Here is an 18,984-nt window from a genome sequence, read left to right as displayed (position 1 = left end):
TTTTGCGGTATGTAGGCTTATCACTGCTGTGGCTTCTCCCATTGTGGAGCACAGGCTCCGGACGGACGCGCAGGCCCAGCGGCCATGGCTCACGGGCCCAGCTGCCCCACGGCATGCGGAATCCTCCCAGACCGGCATGCGGAATCCTCCCAGACCGGCATGCGGAATCCTCCCAGACCAGGGCATGAACCCATGTCCCCTGCATCGGCAGGCAGACTCTCAACCACTGCGCCACCAGGGAAGCCCTGGAAAAGACATAATTTAAAGGACTATCTCCAACCTGGATGGAAGGACCCTTATCAGGTAGTCTTAACTAGCTCATTCACAGTGTAACTAAAGGGAATTAACTCTTGGATTAATTTTCACTCACAAAGTGCCCCTGTACTGGACTGACCTTTAGAGAGGTTGCCTGATCTAAAAATCACCTTAAAACAATGCTCAAATGAGGAAACTGTACTCACACCAGGATGAAAAGATGACAATCAGAGTAGACAGACCAGGGCTTCCCTGGTGGTGCAGTGGTTGAGAGTCCGCCTGCCGATGCAGGGGACGTGGGTTCGTGCCCCGGTCCGGGAGGATCCCACATGCCGCGGAGCGGCTGGGCCCGTGAACCATGGCCACTGAGCCTGTGCGTCCGGAGCCTGTGCTCCGCAACAGGAGAGGCCACAGCAGTGACAGGCCCGCGTACCGCAAAAAACAAAACAAAACAAGAAACGATGATATATAGTTCCATATGAGATCAATGATTGAAATAGTGTAACTCTAGATATGGGAAGAAGCTACAAGAGGGAATATTGTCCTGGACCATAAGAGACTCTGAAGACAGGTGGTCCAGAGACTTTGGGATGCTAGTAAAGTCCTAGTCCCGTGATAGCACATCGAGTGGCCTATCAGAAAAATCTCGCCAGACCTGGGAATGAGCATTCCTAGCACAGTGGGATGAAATGGTCATGAAATGCTGCCCCAAAACCATCGTCAAATTTATTACCATGAAGGGGCCCTGCTGACTAGAAACTAGCACTTGCCACCTACCTCTACAAAGATTAAATCATGGCCACTGCAGCTGGTGACCTTCAACACCCCCTGAAAGCAGTTCAGGCTGGAGATCAGGAATGAGGCCCTCTGTGCTCTGGGAAAAACTGGCAGAGCGGGCCTTCAGATGGATATTTTCAGAAAAATTTTCATGAGCCCGAATTCTTGCATCTTCTCATAGCTAGAAAAACACTAAAATTGTTAACGGTGACCACTGCTTTGGTTTATGTGTTAATACCACATCAAAGGTTAAAACCTAGTTGGATAAACCTAGACAACTGGCTACCTGGCTTAAGTGATCTGTATTTTTTTTTAACCTTTTTGTGACTTTGGTTAAATGAGTAAGTACTGAGTCACAGTGACCTGTGATCCTGTTGTGTTTTAAAACATTTTTGATATTTTTAACAAACTTCCCCAATATTAAAATCCAACTAAAGCTCTTTTAGCCTACAGCTGACTCTGGGATGCTTTGAAGGAACATCCTGAGACATCTCAGAGAGGAATGTTAAACTAATTAAGTTTATCGGGTATGTTTAATTACTTCAGAGACATTGTCAAGTGACTGGAGATGAACCTTAGGTTACAGTGTATGGATAAATGTCATTAATATAGATATTCCAAAATTTATATGGAATCCCTAACATCTGATATGCCCTGATATAATGTTATCAGTCATAATTCTAGTTATTATCCTAAAATGTTATGTCACAGAAATATCCAAGTTTCCTGCCAACTGCATTGTACTCAGATCTTTAACCATGCTATTTTAAGTTTTGTCCTGATGCTTTTACAAAATGAAGATTTTTAAGAAGACTCATAAAAAACAAATACAAGTTTCTTTATTTTTAAAAATTAATTTATTTTTGGCTGCATTGGGTCTTCGTTGCTGCACGTGGGTTTCTCTAGTTGTGGCGAGCAGGGGCTACTCTTCGTTGCGGTGCGCAGGCTTCTCATTGCAGTGGCTTCTCTTGTTGTAGAGCACGGGCTCTAGGTGCACAGGCTTCAGTAGTTGGTGGCACGTAGGCTCAGTAGTTGTGGCTCGCGGGCTCTAGAGCACAGGCTCAGTAGTTGTGGTGCATGGGCTTAGCTGCTCTGCAGCATGTGGGATCTTCCTGGACCAGGGTTCAAACCCATGTCCCCGGCATTGGCAGGCGTATTCTTAACCACTGCGCCACCAGGGAGGGAAGTCCCCAAATATAAGTTTCTGATTGCCTTTAGATAATACCACTGAACTCTGTAACAAATGACAAAACTCAAAACCTGATTACTTCATCCAGATCAACAGGAATCAATTACATGGGACTGAAGGAACTGATGAATATGATTTATAACTTTATGACTTTGGGAAATATACTAGCTTTAATCTTTATTTTTCAAAAAAAACCCTTTTCTCTTATGCTATGATGTACAACAAGTTGATAAGGTATACCTTTGTAAACAAAGACGAAACATTTATCTTTTTCTCTCTACCTGTTCCTGCCAAAATTTGGCCTCTCCAGCTGGCCCTCCTGTGGACTTGATGGTTTATTGCAACTGGATTACAACTCGTTATACTAATAATTGTTTTAATTTGTTCTTTGTTTCCAAATTGTTTGTACTTCGTGTCTCCCTGCTGCACTAAGACTTTGTCAATATTACTAGCTGCATTACTTATATCCTGTCTATTTTATAAGATTGTCGTCTCTTACAGTACCCAGTGTGTAACCAGGCCTCCAACAAAATTGATGATGGCTAAACATCTTGAGGAAACAGATCACATTTATGACTCTTATAGAATAATTGTAATAGTGTGATTCTAGGTACGGGAAGGAGCAAAAAGGGAAAACATTTCCTGGATCATAGCAGACTAGTAAGACAGACGGTCCAGAGAATCTTTAGTTATCAACAGGGCCTCATCTGGAAACTAGCACCTGGAGTGACACATCAACAAAAACGTTCACCCGATCTGGGATGCGCCTCCCAGTGCCGTGGGACAAAATTTGGTCATGAAATGTCTCCCAAATATTGGTCAAATTTCCAACCAAGAGGAGGATCTGAGAAATGCAGTATTTCCCGCTGCATCAGTAAACAAAGGATGCCACACTCGTCAGTGATTGCAGCCACCACTGATGTGAGCTGGTGAGCCCTGAGGAAGCTCAGGAAGGAAAGAACACCTGCCTTTGAGCAGCCATCAGACTGCAGCCACTCCCCACGGTGAGCCCTGAGGAAACTCAGGATGTGAAAACGTAGGATATTGGCCCCAGACAGCTGAGGTGCGTATCAAAGGAAAGATTTCAGTGAGCCCAGACTCTTGCATCTTCCCATACACAGAAAGGCACTAAGTTCCTAAACTTGGGATATCTGGTTTTCTTTAATTAACAATAATCTTTTGATGTTCAGACCACCTGCCCTTGGTTGCAAAACTTCTGTATAACCTGGCTCCCCGCTCACCTTGTCGGAGCAGTTCTTTCAGGGTTATTTGACATGCTGCCTCCTGGGTTTGAAGTCTTAAGAATTCCCGCTGAATAAAACATAACTCTCAACTTTTAGGTTGTGAATATTTTTTAAGTCGACAACTGGAAGGAAAAGGAACCACTGGGCACTTGATGGGGACAGAACTGAGGCCAGCCTGGTGCTCCGTGACAGCTCATTTGCAGACAAGTCCGGTGTGGAAGGCAGCTCCCTTCCATCTGGCAGAAGATGCTTTCTTTGGTCCCCACTTCCCAGGCACCTCTGAACCGAACAGGAGGGGAGACCACCGAGTGGCCGCCCTTCAGCCCTTACGTGCCCTCCGTGTGGCTTTGGTGCGGTCACTGCGATGATCTGAGGTGTCTCTGGCAATCACGTCGGTGGGAGCACTGAACCGTGGGGAAAGGGCAGGGCCGACTGTGGGCCTGGGCGGGAGAAGCCTGGACATCAGAGCTCCTCTTTGTTGCTGTCGAAGGGTGAGACCGGAGGCCCTGGAGCCAGAGGGTGCTGTCCTGGCCTGTGGTCGCCAGGTTGCTGGCCGCTGTCCCCCCGGCCCACAGTGGCATAGTCCCGCAGAAGCCCGCTCTCCACGCCGTGCTGGCGGAGGCTCTCAGTTCCCACGAGCCCCTGTGTTCTCAGGTATCCCTGCTGGCAAAAGGGTGGCAGCTTCTGGCGTGTTAGGGCGAATAGGAAACAGGACTCTGCACAAAAGCAAGAGGAGACCGGGCTGAGAGGTGTGGGGAGAGGTGCAAGGGGAGGGGGTGCCAATGCCCCAGGGGCCTCACCCGGTTCCCTCCATCCCCTGAGCCTGGGAGCTGACTTTTCTGGGTATCTCACGTCTGACCTGGGTAGCCGTGGATCTCATCCCTCCCTGAGGTTCCAAGACTGGGAGGCTGCCTCAACATTTTGGAAAAACAAGGCTCCAAAGGAAAGGAAAGCAAACCAAAGAGACGGCTCAGCTCCCAGGGGTGGGAGGCCCGCCTGCTGCTGTGCGTGGCGCCAGCGGGGTGGGAGCTCGGCCACCCAGGAGCAGCCCCTCAGCCTTCTCTTCCAGGAGCCACCCCGGGGGGGCTGGGAACTTGGTGGTCAGTTCCACTTTCAGCTCCGAGTTCCCTGCAAAGACTTATCCCCTCAACGATGTCTGAGCTGCAGATACTGTACGTAAGCACGATTGTAAGCACTGTGGGGGACGTAAAGACAAAACTGCTGGACCCTCGTCTATGCCACAGCAGAAAGTTGGTGTGTAGGTCAAATCTGATCAATGAAGAAAGAGCTGTGGATACGTGTTATTTAGAAATATTAAGAGACAACCGGAAGAGCTAGAACTCATTCCTTCTGGGGAATGGGAATGGAAGTGGGTAAAAAAGCCTTTTAGCCAAGTACTTATATAACTTTGACTTAAAGAATAGAAAGGATGAAACAGAGGTGGGCTCAATCTTCTAAGGGATTTAGAGACAGGATGGGAAGATAGAGTTAGTGTCAGAAAACCATCTTGAGTCTCTTGCCTCAGTGAATGGGCACATTACCAAAGGACACTGTAAGGCTCACACGAGTGATGAGGCTGTGAGGTGCCACGGGAAAACTATTTCCTACTTTACCTCTGACTTGTAGTACAGAGGGCCCCTGCCAGAATGGTCCATGACCATCCTCTCTGAGCAGGGACGGCAGCAGATGTGGGAGAGGATGGAGAGGGGCAGTAAGGTGGCCTGTCAGCAAGCACCTCCTCCTAGGACATACGTCACCCCTTCTGCAGGGGCCGGGGGTGGAGAAGCCCAGCAGATCTGGGTCCAGAACTAGCGGCTGCCCATCCACTAACCGGGTGGAGGGAAAGCCCCCCCTCTGCCAGCTGGCCCTTTGTGGGGAGGATTCCTTCAAGTTCAAGGCAGTGACACTCAGTGGCCTGTACTGTTGAGTCTATCTAGGGAGTAGGAGCCAGGAGGCTGCAGGGCCTGTGATGATGGGTTGGCAGGAGCCATAACTCAGGGTAGGAATACACTCCCTAACAGGCACTGGCATCTCTGTGTACTCCTGAAACCTCGAGAAACAGACAGAGGTTTGGCAGCTGAGGTCTCCAGATCTATAGTGGGTAATTTCATGTGTAAGTGTATGGTCAGAGTTTATGTCTGCAGAAGGCTAGTACTTCAAAGCTGCTTAGCTCTGCTCTGTGAACTACCCCTGTTTGAGCATCTACACGCATTTAGACTATTAACTTAAAGTATTGTTTTAAGCCATCCCCCTTAACATATACATTTTTATTCCAAGGTAGACTGAGGGATGAAAGAAGGACACTTGCTCTCTGACCCGTAGGCCGAGGACTGACCTTCTCTAACCTGGTTTGATATGAACAGTGCGTGAAATACAATCACTGTTCAACAGATGTTCGCTGGACGGAAGAAAGGAGTGGGTATCCTGGTAAGTCAGGGGGTTAAAAAAAAAAGACAAAAATTTGTCTTGTTTTTGTCAGTTCTTCCTGTGGATCGTGAGACTTCTCTCTCCCCAAGTCCCTCTCTGGGTTTGACTGTCAGAGCTATCTTCCATCCAGTTCACCAATTTTCCCTTCATCTCTGTCTAATGTGCTACTAACCTTGACACTGAGTTTCCAATTACAAATTTGTATTTTCATTTCCAGAAGTTCTATTTGGACCTTTCTCAAATCTGCCCAGTCAGTTCTGGTAGTCCTACCCTTTCATTCTATTTTCAGTGATCTCTCTTTTATTTACTTACAGATTCTGGACATACTTTTCATCCTCCCTCTGACCATTCCATTTCCCACAGTCTTCGTAGGTTTCATCCTACAGTGTGTTGCCTCTGCTGACACTCCCTCATGGTAGTTTGTATCCTTATGTGTTAAGTGATTTCTTTTTTGTTGTTGTGTTTGTTAAGTGATTTCTGCTTGGGAGTTCATGTTCCTGGGAACTTCATCTGGGGGAATTCTTTGAGGCCTAGTTTTAAGGTATGTGTCCTCACCGAAGACTCACATTGGCTTCTGTGATTTCTGCACCACAACGATAGTGTGAACTTTGGCCCCAAACTCACATGAGTGAGGCCCAGCGGATGGAAATTCTCAGGGGAGATTTTCCCCCCACTCTACCCAGAGCCAAAAAGCGTGCGTCTCCTCTCTTTCTCGGGAGTGCTTCCTGCCTTCTACTTTACCTACTGAGATCCCAGCTCTATTTAAAGGTCTCTGTACGGACATCCTACCCTGCTCCAGCCTCGTCTTCCCAGCTCCAAGTGCTGGTCAGTTACCCGGGCTCTAGGCCACTGACAACCAGCAGGTATCTCTCATCCAGCGGTGGGTTTGTGCTTTACTTGGTGTTTGGCCTCTGGGGAGTTCCCTTATTTTCCTGCCGGTTTTTAAAAAAAGACATTTTATTCAGTGTTTGCAGGTGTGCTGTACTGGGAGGGGGTTTCTGTGAACACCGAGTCCTCCCGTCGGAGGAGATGGAAGTCTTGGGTCTGGGTTTCTAGACGCACATCCTAAAGCTCCACAGGGCACGGATCTACCTGGTCTTCTTCACCCTCCAGCTCAGCCCCTTTGTCCTTCGGGAAACTTAAGTTACCTGCATAGAAGCTCCGGAGATCGGTGTCTAAGCAGTTCTCCAGGAAGCGCCTCAGGGGCAGAATGTGCCCCACCGGGGCCGTCCAGTCCGTCAGGAAATCTTCCACGATGTGGTGGATGGCCGTGGGCCGCGGCAGAGGCCAGCCTGCAGGGCGGAACCTCACCTCCTGCTCTGTGGGGAGGAGAAAGGGCGCCATGTCAGAGCCGAGCGCGGGGCTTCCGTTCCCAGGGCCACATCCCAGGTGCCTGTCCCCCAGCCCCTCGCGCTCAGCCTTCCTGACGCACCTCTGCACGGGCCATGGTCATCAGCCTGTTCAGCTGTCCTTCCAGATGTCTGGAAGGTGGACGTGAGGGAGAGGGACTAGACTAGACTCATCCCCTGCACTGTCAGCGGGCAGAACTAGGACCAGTCACTTGAACTTGGTTTGCTTCTAAGACTTACGTGAGCTGAGGTCTATTGTGGCTGCTTTGAAACTGGCCTTTCTGTGAGGAGACTCGGGGTCCTGCATCCAAGGGGTCTTAGGGCCCCTCTAGTCCAGTTTCCTACCTGGCGGGTGCCCTTCTGTGTGTCCCTGCCACAGGGCACCAAGCCATGGCCATCCCTGCATCGGGAGACTCTGGGAGGTGGCCCATCCCACCCTCGGCGGCTTTCACGATGCGTTGCTCCTTTAGAGTGAACGTCAACCTGCGCTCCTGTCATTTCTACCTGTTGACACTACCTCCGCCCTTTGGAACGACCTCTAGTTTTAGATCATCCTCTTCCAGGGGACATCCCTTCAAGTTTGGAAGCAGGAGTCGTGTTCCCCAGGTTGGTCATCGTTCGGTAGCTACTCCGTGCTGGGCACCATGCTGGCGTTGTGCTGTATCATTAACCCTCATCCTACAAGGAGGGTACCATGGCCACCCCCATTTCACACCCGAGCAAGCGGAGGCTCAGCGGGGTTAAGTAATGGTCCAAGGTCCCACAGCGAGGAAGGGACAGCCCTGGGAACACTGCCCAGCTCTCCCACTCCCATCCTGTGCTAACCAGTTCCCCTTCCCTTTCCTGTTCCTTCTAAGAGTCAGTCCCCAGATCCCCGCTCCCCGCTCCACGGTCAGCCTCCTTTGGAGACAGCAACAACAGTGTCCCTCTGACGACGTGGTGCCTGGAGGTGATCACGCCGCTCCACACGTGGCCTGCCCAGGTCGATGTGTGGGCCAGAATCTGGGAATAGCATTTATCGTTCTTGGGCCCATTTAGGCTCTAGGCAGAGCCCCTAGAGGCCCCCCTTCTGTCAGCTGAGGGAGCTGCATGACAGCTTAATGGCGCTGGGGTCCGAGGAGTGCCCTCGCTCGGGGGAGAGCGGAGACCCAGCTCACCGGTGGGGAGGTGCCTATAGTAGTAGATGACAGGATGGAGGAAGTTAGACAGCCAGGCGTCTTCCGTGTGCCCCACAGAGCGGTCATGGAAGAAGACGTCCTTGTCGGGCCCAGAGAAATTCCGGCCGTACTCCATATTGATGACGAAGAGCCCGTGCCTTGCCCTTCTTCCCGTGATTGTCTCCAGCTGGGCCAGCGCCTGCATGGGGAACTCCTCCAGGTACTCAAAAGCAGTGGCATTCCTGGGGACAGGGGCAACACGGCGTGGGTAAGACCCTCAGTGCTGCGGCAGAGGTGCCAGACGTGGGCGTGCGTGCGTGTGGTGTGTGCGTGCGCCTGCCTCTCCTGCCTAGAAGCGCCCGTCAAACAGCGTACAGACACTGATCAGGCCTGCGCGTCTCACTTGAATATTACTGTTACAGCGGAGCCCTGACTTACACTGGGGAGAGAAGACAGAAGACGCTGAGTAACCTGAGTGGGTATCTAGGGAGAGGGTGAGCCAGGCTGAGAGACCAGTGATGCAGAAGCCCTAGGAGTGAGTGAACACCTTGGCATGTTCAAGGGACAGGAAGAAGGCCAGTGTGGCTGGAGTGGAGCGAGGGGGAGGGGAGGGGAAGTCGGCGGGGGCAGGTCAAGGAGGGCCGTGTGTGCCACGATGGGAATGTCGGGTGTCATCTGGGCTGGGAAGGGAAGCTGTGGGCCGTGGGAAGATAGTGAACAGAACTGAATTCTAGTGACTCAAGTTTTAAAAGAATCACTCTGGATCTTCCCTGGTGACACAGTGGTTAAGAATCCGCCTGCCAATGCAGGGGACACGGGTTCGAGCCCTGGTCCGGGAAGACTCCACGTGCCACAGAGCAACTAAGCCCGTGCGCCACAACTACTGAGCCTGCGCTCTACAGCCCACGAGCCACAACTACTGAGCCTGCGTGCCACAACTACTGAAGCCTGCAAGCTGAGAGCCCGTGCTCCGCGACAAAGAGTAGCCCCAACTCGCCGCAACTAGAAAAAGCCCGCACGCACCAGCAGCCAAAAAAAAAAAAAAGAATCACTCCGGCCACCATGTTGAGAGCAGACCATGGGGTCAAAGGTGAGAGGCTGCTGTATCAGTGCAGGTGAGAGATGCTCATGGACCAGACCAAGGCGGCAGTGGGGGGGCTAGTGAGAGGCAGATTCTAGACACAGTTTGAAGGTAGAGCTGATGGGACCTACGGATGCTGTGAATGGGTATGAATGAGAGAGGAGTCGAGGGTGACGGGGGTTTTGCTCTGAGCACCGCTGTTTCCTGCAGGTCCCTGAACTCGATGTGCTGCTGCGCTCACTGGCTTTGGAGCAGGTGTTCCCTCTGCGGCGTCTCACCTGCCCCGTGTCCTTTCAGAACCAGCCCCACTGCTCACTGCCCCCAGCTCTTCTTCCTTCCCTGCTCTGCGTGGTTTCTTCCTCAGGGAGCGTCCTCTGTGATCTGCTACTCATCACCTGATTGACAAGGAGCCGACATGGTCTGGCCCGAGGAGCTCTTAAATCCACGCAGGTGGTGGTCCGTCATCACTGCCGTTCACTGCTCACTACTCACTGTCGTTCACCGTTCACTGTTTGGTATCAGATGCTTTTCTACCAGTTATCTTTACTCCTTCCTACAGTCCTGCGAGGTAGGTATTATTAGCTCTATACTGCAGATGAGAAAGGCTCAGAGAGGCTAAGTAACTTGCCCCAGACCACACTGGTGGAAAGTGGCAAAGCTGCAGTCACACTCACGTCTTCTCTCTCTGTCAGCAGAGCCTGTGGTGTTGATGTCACTGGTTTCCCCAGAATAGACGGATCCCCAGCCTCCCTGCCCACCCACCAGCCATCTTCATCTTAGGAAAGAACCTCTGGGCTCTTCCACACATGCAACAGGAAGAGAGGAGCACGACGGCGTGGGAGGGGGAGGGGCAGTGGGAAGGCGAGGGCTGACTACTCACTCCTCCAACAGGACCACGTCGGCCAGCACACTGAACATCTGGTAGAGCCCAGAAGCCTCGTTGACGCGCCGGATGATGGCACTGGCCAGCTGTGTGATGGGGTGCTCGGTGGAGGGCCAGGTGACACCGTGATGACGCTGCTCCAGCAGCCGGTGGACGGCACGCACTGAAATGGCCAGATGGAGGAATGGCATGCTGCCCTTAAGATGTTCTCTTTCACCTCCGGGGCGGGGCGGGGGGAGGGACGCAGAGCCCCACCAGCTCTGCACTCAGGACACGCTTGTATTGCGCGGCTCCAAGAAGGTGCCTTTAGAGCAGGGTCCTCACGTGTGTTCTGAAAGGGGCTGGGTGGGCAGTGTTTCTGGCTTTGCAGCCCAGACGGTCTCTCTCACTTGACTCAATTCTGCCTCTGGTGGGAAAGCAGTCATAGAGGACCACGAAATGAACGGGCATGGCTGGATTTGGTCCCCAGGCCCGAGACTGCCCACTTCTGCTTTAGGCCATCTGCATATGGAAGTCCTGCCACTGTCACCTCACAGGTGACGCGTCCAAACCAGACCCAGAGCCTTCCACTGCAATCTCTCCCCACCCCACAGTCCCCACGTCTATGGGAGACTCCCAAATGGAAACCCTCTGACTGCTCCCTCTTGTTCACAGCCGAAACCCACATCTGTTACTAAGTTCTACTTTGAGATGCTCTGTGTATTTCTGGAGGGATAGAAAAGCAACAGCTATCTCAAACAACAGGGGGACATTTTCTGTGTACCTGGGGCTGCCCTTACACAGCGGTGACACTGGGGTACCACACACAGGTGCCTGCTCCTCGAAATGAACCGACACAACACCCAAATCCAGCACCAGCGAGGACACAGACAGTTCACGCGGTGGGAGACTGGGTCGACCAACGGTCACAGGAAAGGCTGTTCAGCCTCACGAGACAGACAGACAGACAGACATCTGGTTCTCTGGAGGAAACAAGGTTACACTGCGTTTTGTGAAAGGACGAGGAATTACACAGCTCAGGAAGGGTGGGAAGGGGGGCTGACAAAAGAAGCATCGGTGCAAAGACATAAAACCTCGAGAAACTGGCACATTCTGAAAAGGAGGCGAGGGCCGGGCTGGGCAGGCGAGCTGGTTCCGGCTGCACGAAACTCTGGATGCCATGCCGAGGACCTGGCTGGGGAGCCCCTGGAGGTTTTCCTGTTTAAAGAACAGTGTTCTGGTGGGTACCGGAGTGGCTGGATGGGAAGCCAGAGGGACCAATGGCAGGAAGACCAGTGAGGAGAGACCAAGAGGTCCCAAGTCAGGCAAGTGAGGCTGGGATGGACTGGAGAGAGACGGGAGGGGGAGGGGCAGGGCTCCCAGCAGGCCCTACCTTCTGAGGTTACCATCTTTCATCTTGCTTTCCTCTGCCTTGCTGTTTTCTACTTGTCTCCCTTGGGGGCCTTTTCTTCAGCTGAATGATGAGCAAGGTCGGGCAGGATGTACTGTGTACAGCCACACTGCCCCTCCCTCTAGTGGGGTCCCCAGCTAGTAGGAGTGATCACAGCTCTTGGTGGCCTGTCCATCCAGGATTGTTTCCCATTTGCCTGAAGCTTAGTGGTCAGCTGGGAGCCTCAAAGTCAGACAGGTGTGGATTCAAATGCCACCTCTGCCATCCACTGGCTGGGTGACTTTGGGTAAGTGACTTAACTTCTCTGTGCCCCAGTTTCCTTCTACGAAAAATGGAGTTGAAATAACAAGATGTCTCTTATGGGGCTGTTGGGAGAATTAAGAACGTGAGCTGGGGAAAGATGAGAGGACAGAGGGAAGCAAGAGGGATGGGGCAGTACCTGTCAGGACAGCAGGAGCAGGAAGGGTGACATGCACGGGAACGTGAGGAGGGTTTCTTGCTGGGGACACAGCTAGAGAAACAGACTCTTCCCATTCTGTGTACGTGTGTGTGTTCCATTTGCAAGTATTTTGGTAAACAGACAGCTAACATTCTCGGTTTCTTTCCCTGACAACGTGCAAAGGGTATAAAACATATCGCCCGGAAATCAACAGTAAGGCACGATTATCTTTCCCTGTCAAACTGGAAGGAGAGTGAAATGCAAAACGTAGCATTAAGGCAAGTGAGGCATCACATTACATGTAGAAACGTCAGGATGAAGGATCCTTACAGTGTTTGTTCTGCGGGACGCGGGCCTCCCACTTGTGGCCTCCCCCGCTGCGGAGCACAGGCTCCGGACGCGCAGGCTCAGCGGCCATGGCTCACGGGCCCAGCCGCTCCGCAGCATGTGGGATCTTCCCGGACCGGGGCACGAACCCGCGTCCCCTGCATCGGCAGGTGGACTCCCAACCACTGCACCACGAGGGAAGCCCCCTTATCGTGTTTTTATGGTCAAATTAACTGGCCCATGTACCACTCATCATGCAATAAAGCACCCATCCAATGGGCTACCCAGAGCGCAGAAAATTGGTGCCCTTAGTACTGAGAGTTTTGAAAAAGAGCTGATATAATCTAGTTGCAACTTTTACTGAAATTTGTTGGTACCCAAAGAGTCTACGTGTACGTAATGCTTCACAGCTCCACGGTCTCCAGATATTACCTTATTTAGTCCTTACAACAGCTCTATGGGATGAAGAAGTCACCTCATTTACAACTCTGACATCTGGGAGGGCCAACAGAGGCTTAGGGAGGTTAGGAAGCCTCACCCGAGACCACGCAGCTGCTTCCCCAGGTTAGCAGTCCTTGCCAATCATGGTGATGCGGGTAACACGCCACCCCCAGATGTACTTACTTTTACACCTTAACTGGTACTTCTCTAGATGTGTCGTCAGACCACGAAAACCCACTGCTGCCTGCCCCACAGGGAATTTATGACAATCAACCGCTGTTAAGCCTGCTTTAAGAGAATCAGGCGTCTCTTTACAAACCCTGGGGACAGCGGCCCTCTCTGCCGGGCTCACCTGTGTATCGGAATCCATGGATGAAGCCCCCAGCAGATTTCCGGTAATCCACGGAGTGGCTGGCAGTCCCCAGGACAAAGAGGCCCCGGCTCCCTTTGGACTCATAGCTGGCTTTCACCAGGGGGTACTTCTTGCTGAGCTCACCCCCTGCAGAGAGTCGGAGGGACCTGTGAGTGGAAAGGGCTGTGAATAAAAATCGCTGCTATGTATGAAACACTTTTTACAGGCTTGGCACTGAGCTAAGTGCTTACATTCCTGCTCAAATTTAAACCACACCGTGACCCTAGGAGGCAGGTATGATGATGTCCATTTAACAGACAGAGTAACTGAGGTTCACGTTAAAGACGTGGTGGGTCAGGGACAGAGCCAGGATTCAAGCCGCACTGGAGGCCGGGCTCTGGGTCCCTGTGTGACCTGATGGCACAGGAGGTCTGTTCAAGCCCTCTGGCGTCTCCTTGTCCACCTGGGCCTTGACCAGAGGGCTTTGCTGAGAGATCCAGCTCCTCCCCTCTGTTCGGACTCACTTGCTGAAAATGGAGAAGTCGAAGTTCCAGCCCAGGCAGCGGATGACCCGGTCGTAGGCCACGCGCAAGGCGAAGTTGTCGTTATCGTCCTGGGGGAGGGGGACGGCGTCGGCACCCCGGTTGCCTTCCTCCAGGAAGAACTTCAGGGTGACGTGGAATTTGCCCTCGTGGTCCTTCACAATGGCCAGATCCGTCAGGTCAGACTCGAGCAGCCCGTCCAGGGACTTCAGTTGGTAGGTGTCCAACAGGCCATTGTTGATGGCCCTGGGGCCCAAGGGGAATGTCAGGAGAGAGAAAGACGTCTGTGCCGGGTAAGGAAGCCTCAGGGGCCAGGGCGGTTAGTCGGGCGGGGGTCAGGGGCTGGTAGCACAGCACACACAGTACCTGCCCAGCATACCTGAGGTCGCCGACGTAGTGGGTGGCCCAGGAGAGCCGGACCCGGGAGCGGCTCAGCATGTGGATGAAGTTGGTGACACCCAAGATGTTCTCCGCTGTCTCAAAGGCCGAGTTCCCCCGGCCCAGGATCAGCACATTCTGACCCACGAAGTCCTTGGGATCCACAGACATGGACTCATAACCATCCAAGTACTCGGAGCCAGGGAAGTCAACCTGGTTGGGGACTGACAAGCCAGTGGCCACGAGAAGGACGCTGCAGGTGGGGGACAGAGGGAGGATGGCTTAGCCTCTTAGCTATGAGACCACGACGTGAAAAATCCCTCTTTGGACCTGCCGCCTGGCTCGCCCGCCTCACCCAGACTGCTGGCTCCTAAAAGAAAGCAGGTTGTTCATTTATTCACCCACCTCCTGACCTGTCCCAGTGCATCTGAGACCCTACCCTGGCCTCTCACTGAGTGATCCAGTGGGTGCAGTTTCCTTTACACCTTCCTGGGATTATACCAAACGTGAGAATTAGTTCTACTTTCTGACTTTGGAGAGGGTGACGCCATGAGAAATGGATTAATTCACTTAGTTTTGAACATGGCAGCCTCACCAAGTACCACCCTAGTCATGAAAATGAAACTAGACGTTCTGCTTCCCCCTCTCGTACTTGCGTGGCAGACGCAGTCTGCTGAGTGGTGACTCTGTACGAGGCCCTGTACTCAGTGCTTTCTACCTCATCTTACTGCTCAAAGCAGCTCTGCATTGGTGTTATTCGGCCTGCTCTACAGGTGAGGAGATGCAGGCTCCACGTGGGCCCACGACCTCCATAGCTCCTTAGACAGCAGAGCCAGAATCTGACCACAGGTCAGCCTAATTCCAGAGTGCTGCTCTTTCCACTGGTGGGGATTACAATCCCGTGGTGGACAGGCTGGGAGCCGGACCCTGCCGGCCTGCAGAGGACTGTTTGATCACAAGGTAGTTTAGAAAACAGGACCGGGTGGCCTGGAGAAGGGGCCTGGGCAGCCTCTGTGGCCCCTTGCTTTTTGGCCTGTCCATTTGTTCACATCTGAATCCCCTACACTGTAGCACTGCTGCCTAAGATGCGAGGGTCCAAATTGACCCAACCCTTCTCTCCTTGGGCTGTAACAAGCAAGGAGCAAGGCTGAGCCTCTGGCAAAAGGCATGAGAAAATGAACCGTGATCGAGCACCTGCCTGGAGCCAGGTGCCAGGCTGACGGCCGGGAACGGAGAGGCAGTCGGGCACAGCGTTAAGAACACAGGCTTCGGAGTCAGGAAGATGTGAGCTCAAGTGGCAGGTGCACCCCTTATTAGCCGTGTGACACGGCACTAGTTACTTAACTTCTCTGAGCCTCAGTTCTTCATCCGTAAAATGGGCATCAGTGAACCTCCCTCAGAGGATCCTTGTGAGGATTAGACAAGCGCGGTATAACATATAACTCTGAATCTGGGTTCTCTAGACTACGCTAAGCTTTCTCCCAAGTCAAAGCGAGCTAAAACTGAATCCTGGCAGCACCGCCTATTGGCCCTCCCTCTCATTCAGTTCAGAAATCCTACTGAGCCTGTCTAACACTTGCTGGACACTTGCCAGTACTTCTCAGCATGTATTTTGGGGAACACAAGTTCTAGGAGATGCTCTACAAAAAGGGTCTTGTGGGTGCATAAGCTCAGACAATGCTCAACACCCAATGCTGGAGTCCTTCAGTGAATGTGAAGATACTGAAGTCTGAAAAATCCTGGAGGAAAGAAATGGTCAGAATTTTCAAGTATCTCTGAGTACATACATTTCTAGGAAACACTTGGGAAATGATGGCTGAACTGAACCTCTTAGCACTGGATTTCAGTGGGAGCAAGGATGGGCAGAAATGCCTCCTTTCTCCCACATCTACGGGCCAACCAATGGGTTTCCTTCTTCCAGGGAAGGCACTGGCTTCAGCAGGTGAGCTCTGGAGCCCGGTTCCTTACCTACACTGGTATGCCTGGCCCTTCTGGTCGGTCAGGATGAAGTAATGGCCATTCCAGGCCCGTTGATCCTTGTTCAGAGTGACGTGGGCAATGGTTGTGTTGTACAGCACGTGGAGCCCCAGCCGGTCTGCGAAGTCGCCCAGGTAGCGCACCATGTCGCCGGCATCGGGGAAGTAGGCGTTGGAGTAGTGTCTGAAGAGCAGCCGGGGGTCGTGGCTGAGCAGAGAGTTCCAGTCATGGCGGAGGTTGAACTCGGCGTTGGCCTTGCCTGTGTACCGCTTGTTGATGCTGATGAGCTTGCGGTGCCGCGGGTAGCGCGTGAAGAAGCTGCCCGGTCCCGGGGCGCGTTCGAACACGGCGTAGTCCCTGCCGGCCCGCTGCAGGAAGTAGGCCATCTGCAGCCCCGCGGGCCCGGCACCCAGGACACAGTAGTCCCGGTGCGCGGGCACCGAGGCCTGGGCGGGGCACGGGGAGAGAGCCGGGTGCAGGGCGATGGTCAGGAGAAGCCCTGGGAGGCCCCACAGCAGGGCCGCGGCGGAGAGGCCCATCCTACGGCAGACCAGAGAGGTGAGGCCTCGGACCACGAAGGCCCCTCGACGCCCGCGGAGGTGAGCCAGGAACTGGGGGCCCAGAAAGGCAGGGGCTTGCCGGAGCGCTCACTGCGACCTGGGGTGCAGCCAGGACCAGAACCCACGGACCTCTGAACTCATTTGCCCCGACTCCATCGTTTCAAGCTCGGATCTGGGCTCCCCCCAGGAGTCCCGAGCCCCTCCATCTCCCTCAGGACCTTTGTTCCCAAGGGCGCCAGACTCCTTATTGCCATGGTAATAAGAGGCTGGGTGTTTTCTCCAATTTCCCCTAATTCCAGGGATGCCCAACACCCCCCTAGGGCCTCCCAAGGCCAGACCCTCGAGGGTCACGTCTTTTTGGCCACGCCCCCGCGCCCCCGCACTCCGGCCTCCAGCCTGAAGGAGGTGTGGTCTGCAGGCCCCCGTCCCACACCCGGGTCTCTTCGGTCACGTGACAGGGAAGCCCCGGCACACCTGCCCGCGGAGCAGCGCGAGGCCGCCCTCCTTCGGGCGCGCTGAATACGGGAGCCGCTCCCCACGCGTGCGCGGTGCCCACGCCCGTAGCTTCCGCCTCCCCGGCCCGCCAGTCCACCCCCCAGCACAGAGCTCGAACCTCCCAGCCGCTCCGTAGACAGCCCGCAGCCAAGTCAGGCCGCGCTCGGCCTGCCCGCGCCACCGCGGCGGCCCCGCCCATGGCAGGGGGCGGGGTCACGTGGCGGCGCGCGTCATGAGGGGCTGGGCTGTCGGGTTCTGGGCTCCGGGTCGCTCGCGAGAGCCGCGCACGTGCTGCTCCGCCGGCCGACGCGTGCCGGCGCGTGGTGGCCCGACTGAAGATCAAATCTGGCAAGTGGCTGGGGGCTCTTTAAAGCTGTGTCTTTCCACGTGTAAGGGAGGCACGGGAGCAGACGACTTTTGGAGATAATCGCAGCTGTTCCACTCCATTACTGTGGCCAAAGACTAGTTGGGTACTCAGTACCTTGGGACCGGAAACCAGGTTGATGAAGCCAGGACGCATAAACAAATTAACTGGTGTGTTCGCTACAGTGATTCAGTCTGTTGTTTACTAAGAAACAGGACTGACTGGATCTTCCACCAGAAGAGGAAGGCCAGGGATTGTTTCCAATATAATGTAAATAGCTGACTGGCCAAATGGAATTTAGGGGTGATTTGCTTAAGGTCACACAGTTAAGAAGTGGATTGTGACATTAAAACCCCCCATTTATACTCCAAATTATGAGCTCTTCCAGAAAGCTCGAGGACTGTAACGAAGCGGTGGTTTTGATGAAGGGGATGTGCAGTCAAGCACACATCTTGGTAGAAGGTTGCTGCTGTCCACAAGGAATTAACAGCTTAGTTAATGGTTTCAGTTCTTCTCTAAGTATGGGAAAACGCAAGAAACTGGGTTCACAAGACTTTCTCTTGAAAATATGTCTGAAGGCTGGTTCTGCCACCTTTAGAGCAAGAAGCGCCTCCTCATCCTCAGTTCCTTCAGGGTATACCGTAGGTCAGCAACTGCAGTGGCTAATGACTTGATTCTTGTAGAGCTGGGCGGTAGGTTACATTCTTTATTTGACAATTGCTTCCCTTTCAGTCTTAATTTCGACCAAGGTTTGGGAGGCATTCTGTGACTGACTTGTCACCTGGTGCTAGGAATGCTCGTTCCCAGGCCAGGCAAAATTTACTGATAGGCCCCGCCATGTGCTGCTGCTGGACTAGGCCCTGTTAACAGTAGCCAAAAGCCTCCGGACCACCTGTCTTACTAGTCTGTTATGGTTCAGGAAATGGTTCCCGCCTGTTGTTTCTTCCCATATCTAGAGTCAGACTATTACAATCATTGATCTTATAGAATTGTATGTTTGTCATTGTTTCAAGTCGCCTAGTCATCATTATTTTTATTGGAGGCTCTGTCACACATTTGGTAGTGCAAGAAACAATACTCTTATAAAATAGGCAGAATATGTGTAATATACCTAGCAACATGAATACGGTCATAAGTAAGTATTTAAGCTAAGAACTTTGATTAGGTGCAGGCCGTTATCTCCCCAGGTCACCTGACCAGTCTGTTCTGCCCCCATCACTGCCTTTAAGGGAAATGGCATGTTGGCATTGTACATAAAGTTCACCAAAGATGTCTGCCAGTACAGGGCGAGTGGAGGGTCACTGTGACCCCTTACAGGATTGAGAAATGAATGTTTTCTTCCAAGGACTTGCTGGCA

At 52.9% G+C, this 18,984-nt stretch overlaps 1 protein-coding gene and 1 long non-coding RNA gene across 7 annotated transcripts; one reads left to right on the top strand and one right to left on the bottom strand.

The window, feature by feature from the left end:
- Positions 1–643: 643 nt before the first annotated feature.
- FOXRED2 (FAD dependent oxidoreductase domain containing 2) lies at positions 644–17,468 on the bottom strand. 3 transcript variants are annotated; one of them, XM_032644570.1, is made up of 9 exons: positions 17,382–17,468; positions 16,200–16,748; positions 14,233–14,484; positions 13,836–14,099; positions 13,312–13,478; positions 10,360–10,525; positions 8,399–8,640; positions 7,041–7,211; positions 644–4,181 (listed from the first exon to the last, which is right to left on the bottom strand). In XM_032644570.1, exons 2-9 carry the CDS (start codon positions 16,745–16,747, stop codon positions 3,928–3,930), a joined length of 2,064 nt encoding a protein of 687 aa, XP_032500461.1. In that variant the 5' UTR covers position 16,748; positions 17,382–17,468; the 3' UTR covers positions 644–3,927. The 3 variants fall into 3 exon arrangements, 2 of the variants coding, with proteins under 2 accessions (XP_032500461.1, XP_032500462.1); XR_004351664.1 differs by having other exon boundaries at positions 2,107–2,266; positions 3,463–4,181; positions 16,200–17,406; XM_032644571.1 differs by having other exon boundaries at positions 2,107–4,181; positions 17,243–17,412.
- On the top strand, positions 4,191–9,264 carry LOC116760154. 4 transcript variants are annotated; one of them, XR_004351666.1, is made up of 6 exons: positions 4,191–5,892; positions 7,621–7,847; positions 8,099–8,223; positions 8,477–8,618; positions 8,821–8,933; positions 9,208–9,263. It is a non-coding gene; the product is annotated as an uncharacterized LOC116760154 (long non-coding RNA). The 4 variants fall into 4 exon arrangements; XR_004351668.1 differs by having other exon boundaries at positions 7,805–7,847; positions 8,821–9,264; XR_004351667.1 differs by having other exon boundaries at positions 8,099–8,190; positions 8,821–9,264.
- Positions 17,469–18,984: the final 1,516 nt, after the last annotated feature.

This window comes from Phocoena sinus, chromosome 10 (genome assembly GCF_008692025.1).
Source record: "Phocoena sinus isolate mPhoSin1 chromosome 10, mPhoSin1.pri, whole genome shotgun sequence".
Taxonomy (NCBI): Eukaryota; Metazoa; Chordata; class Mammalia; order Artiodactyla; family Phocoenidae; genus Phocoena; species Phocoena sinus.
Note: the sequence above shows the minus strand (reverse complement) of the source record. Positions and strands in the feature narration are given on the sequence as shown.

What these genes read in the sequence shown, in the direction of transcription:
- FOXRED2 (XM_032644570.1), bottom strand. Translation starts at nt 16,747, where the DNA reads ATGGGCCTCTCCGCCGCGGCCCTGCTGTGGGGCCTCCCAGGGCTTCTC. An exon ending in CTATAGGCACCTCCCCACCG is followed by an intron (nt 7,212 to 8,398) that starts GTGAGCTGGGTC and finishes TCCTCCCCACAG; the next exon opens with AGCAGGAGGTGAGGTTCCGC. An exon ending in TCTCCGGAGCTTCTATGCAG is followed by an intron (nt 4,182 to 7,040) that starts GTAACTTAAGTT and finishes GCTTTTGTGCAG; the next exon opens with AGTCCTGTTTCCTATTCGCC.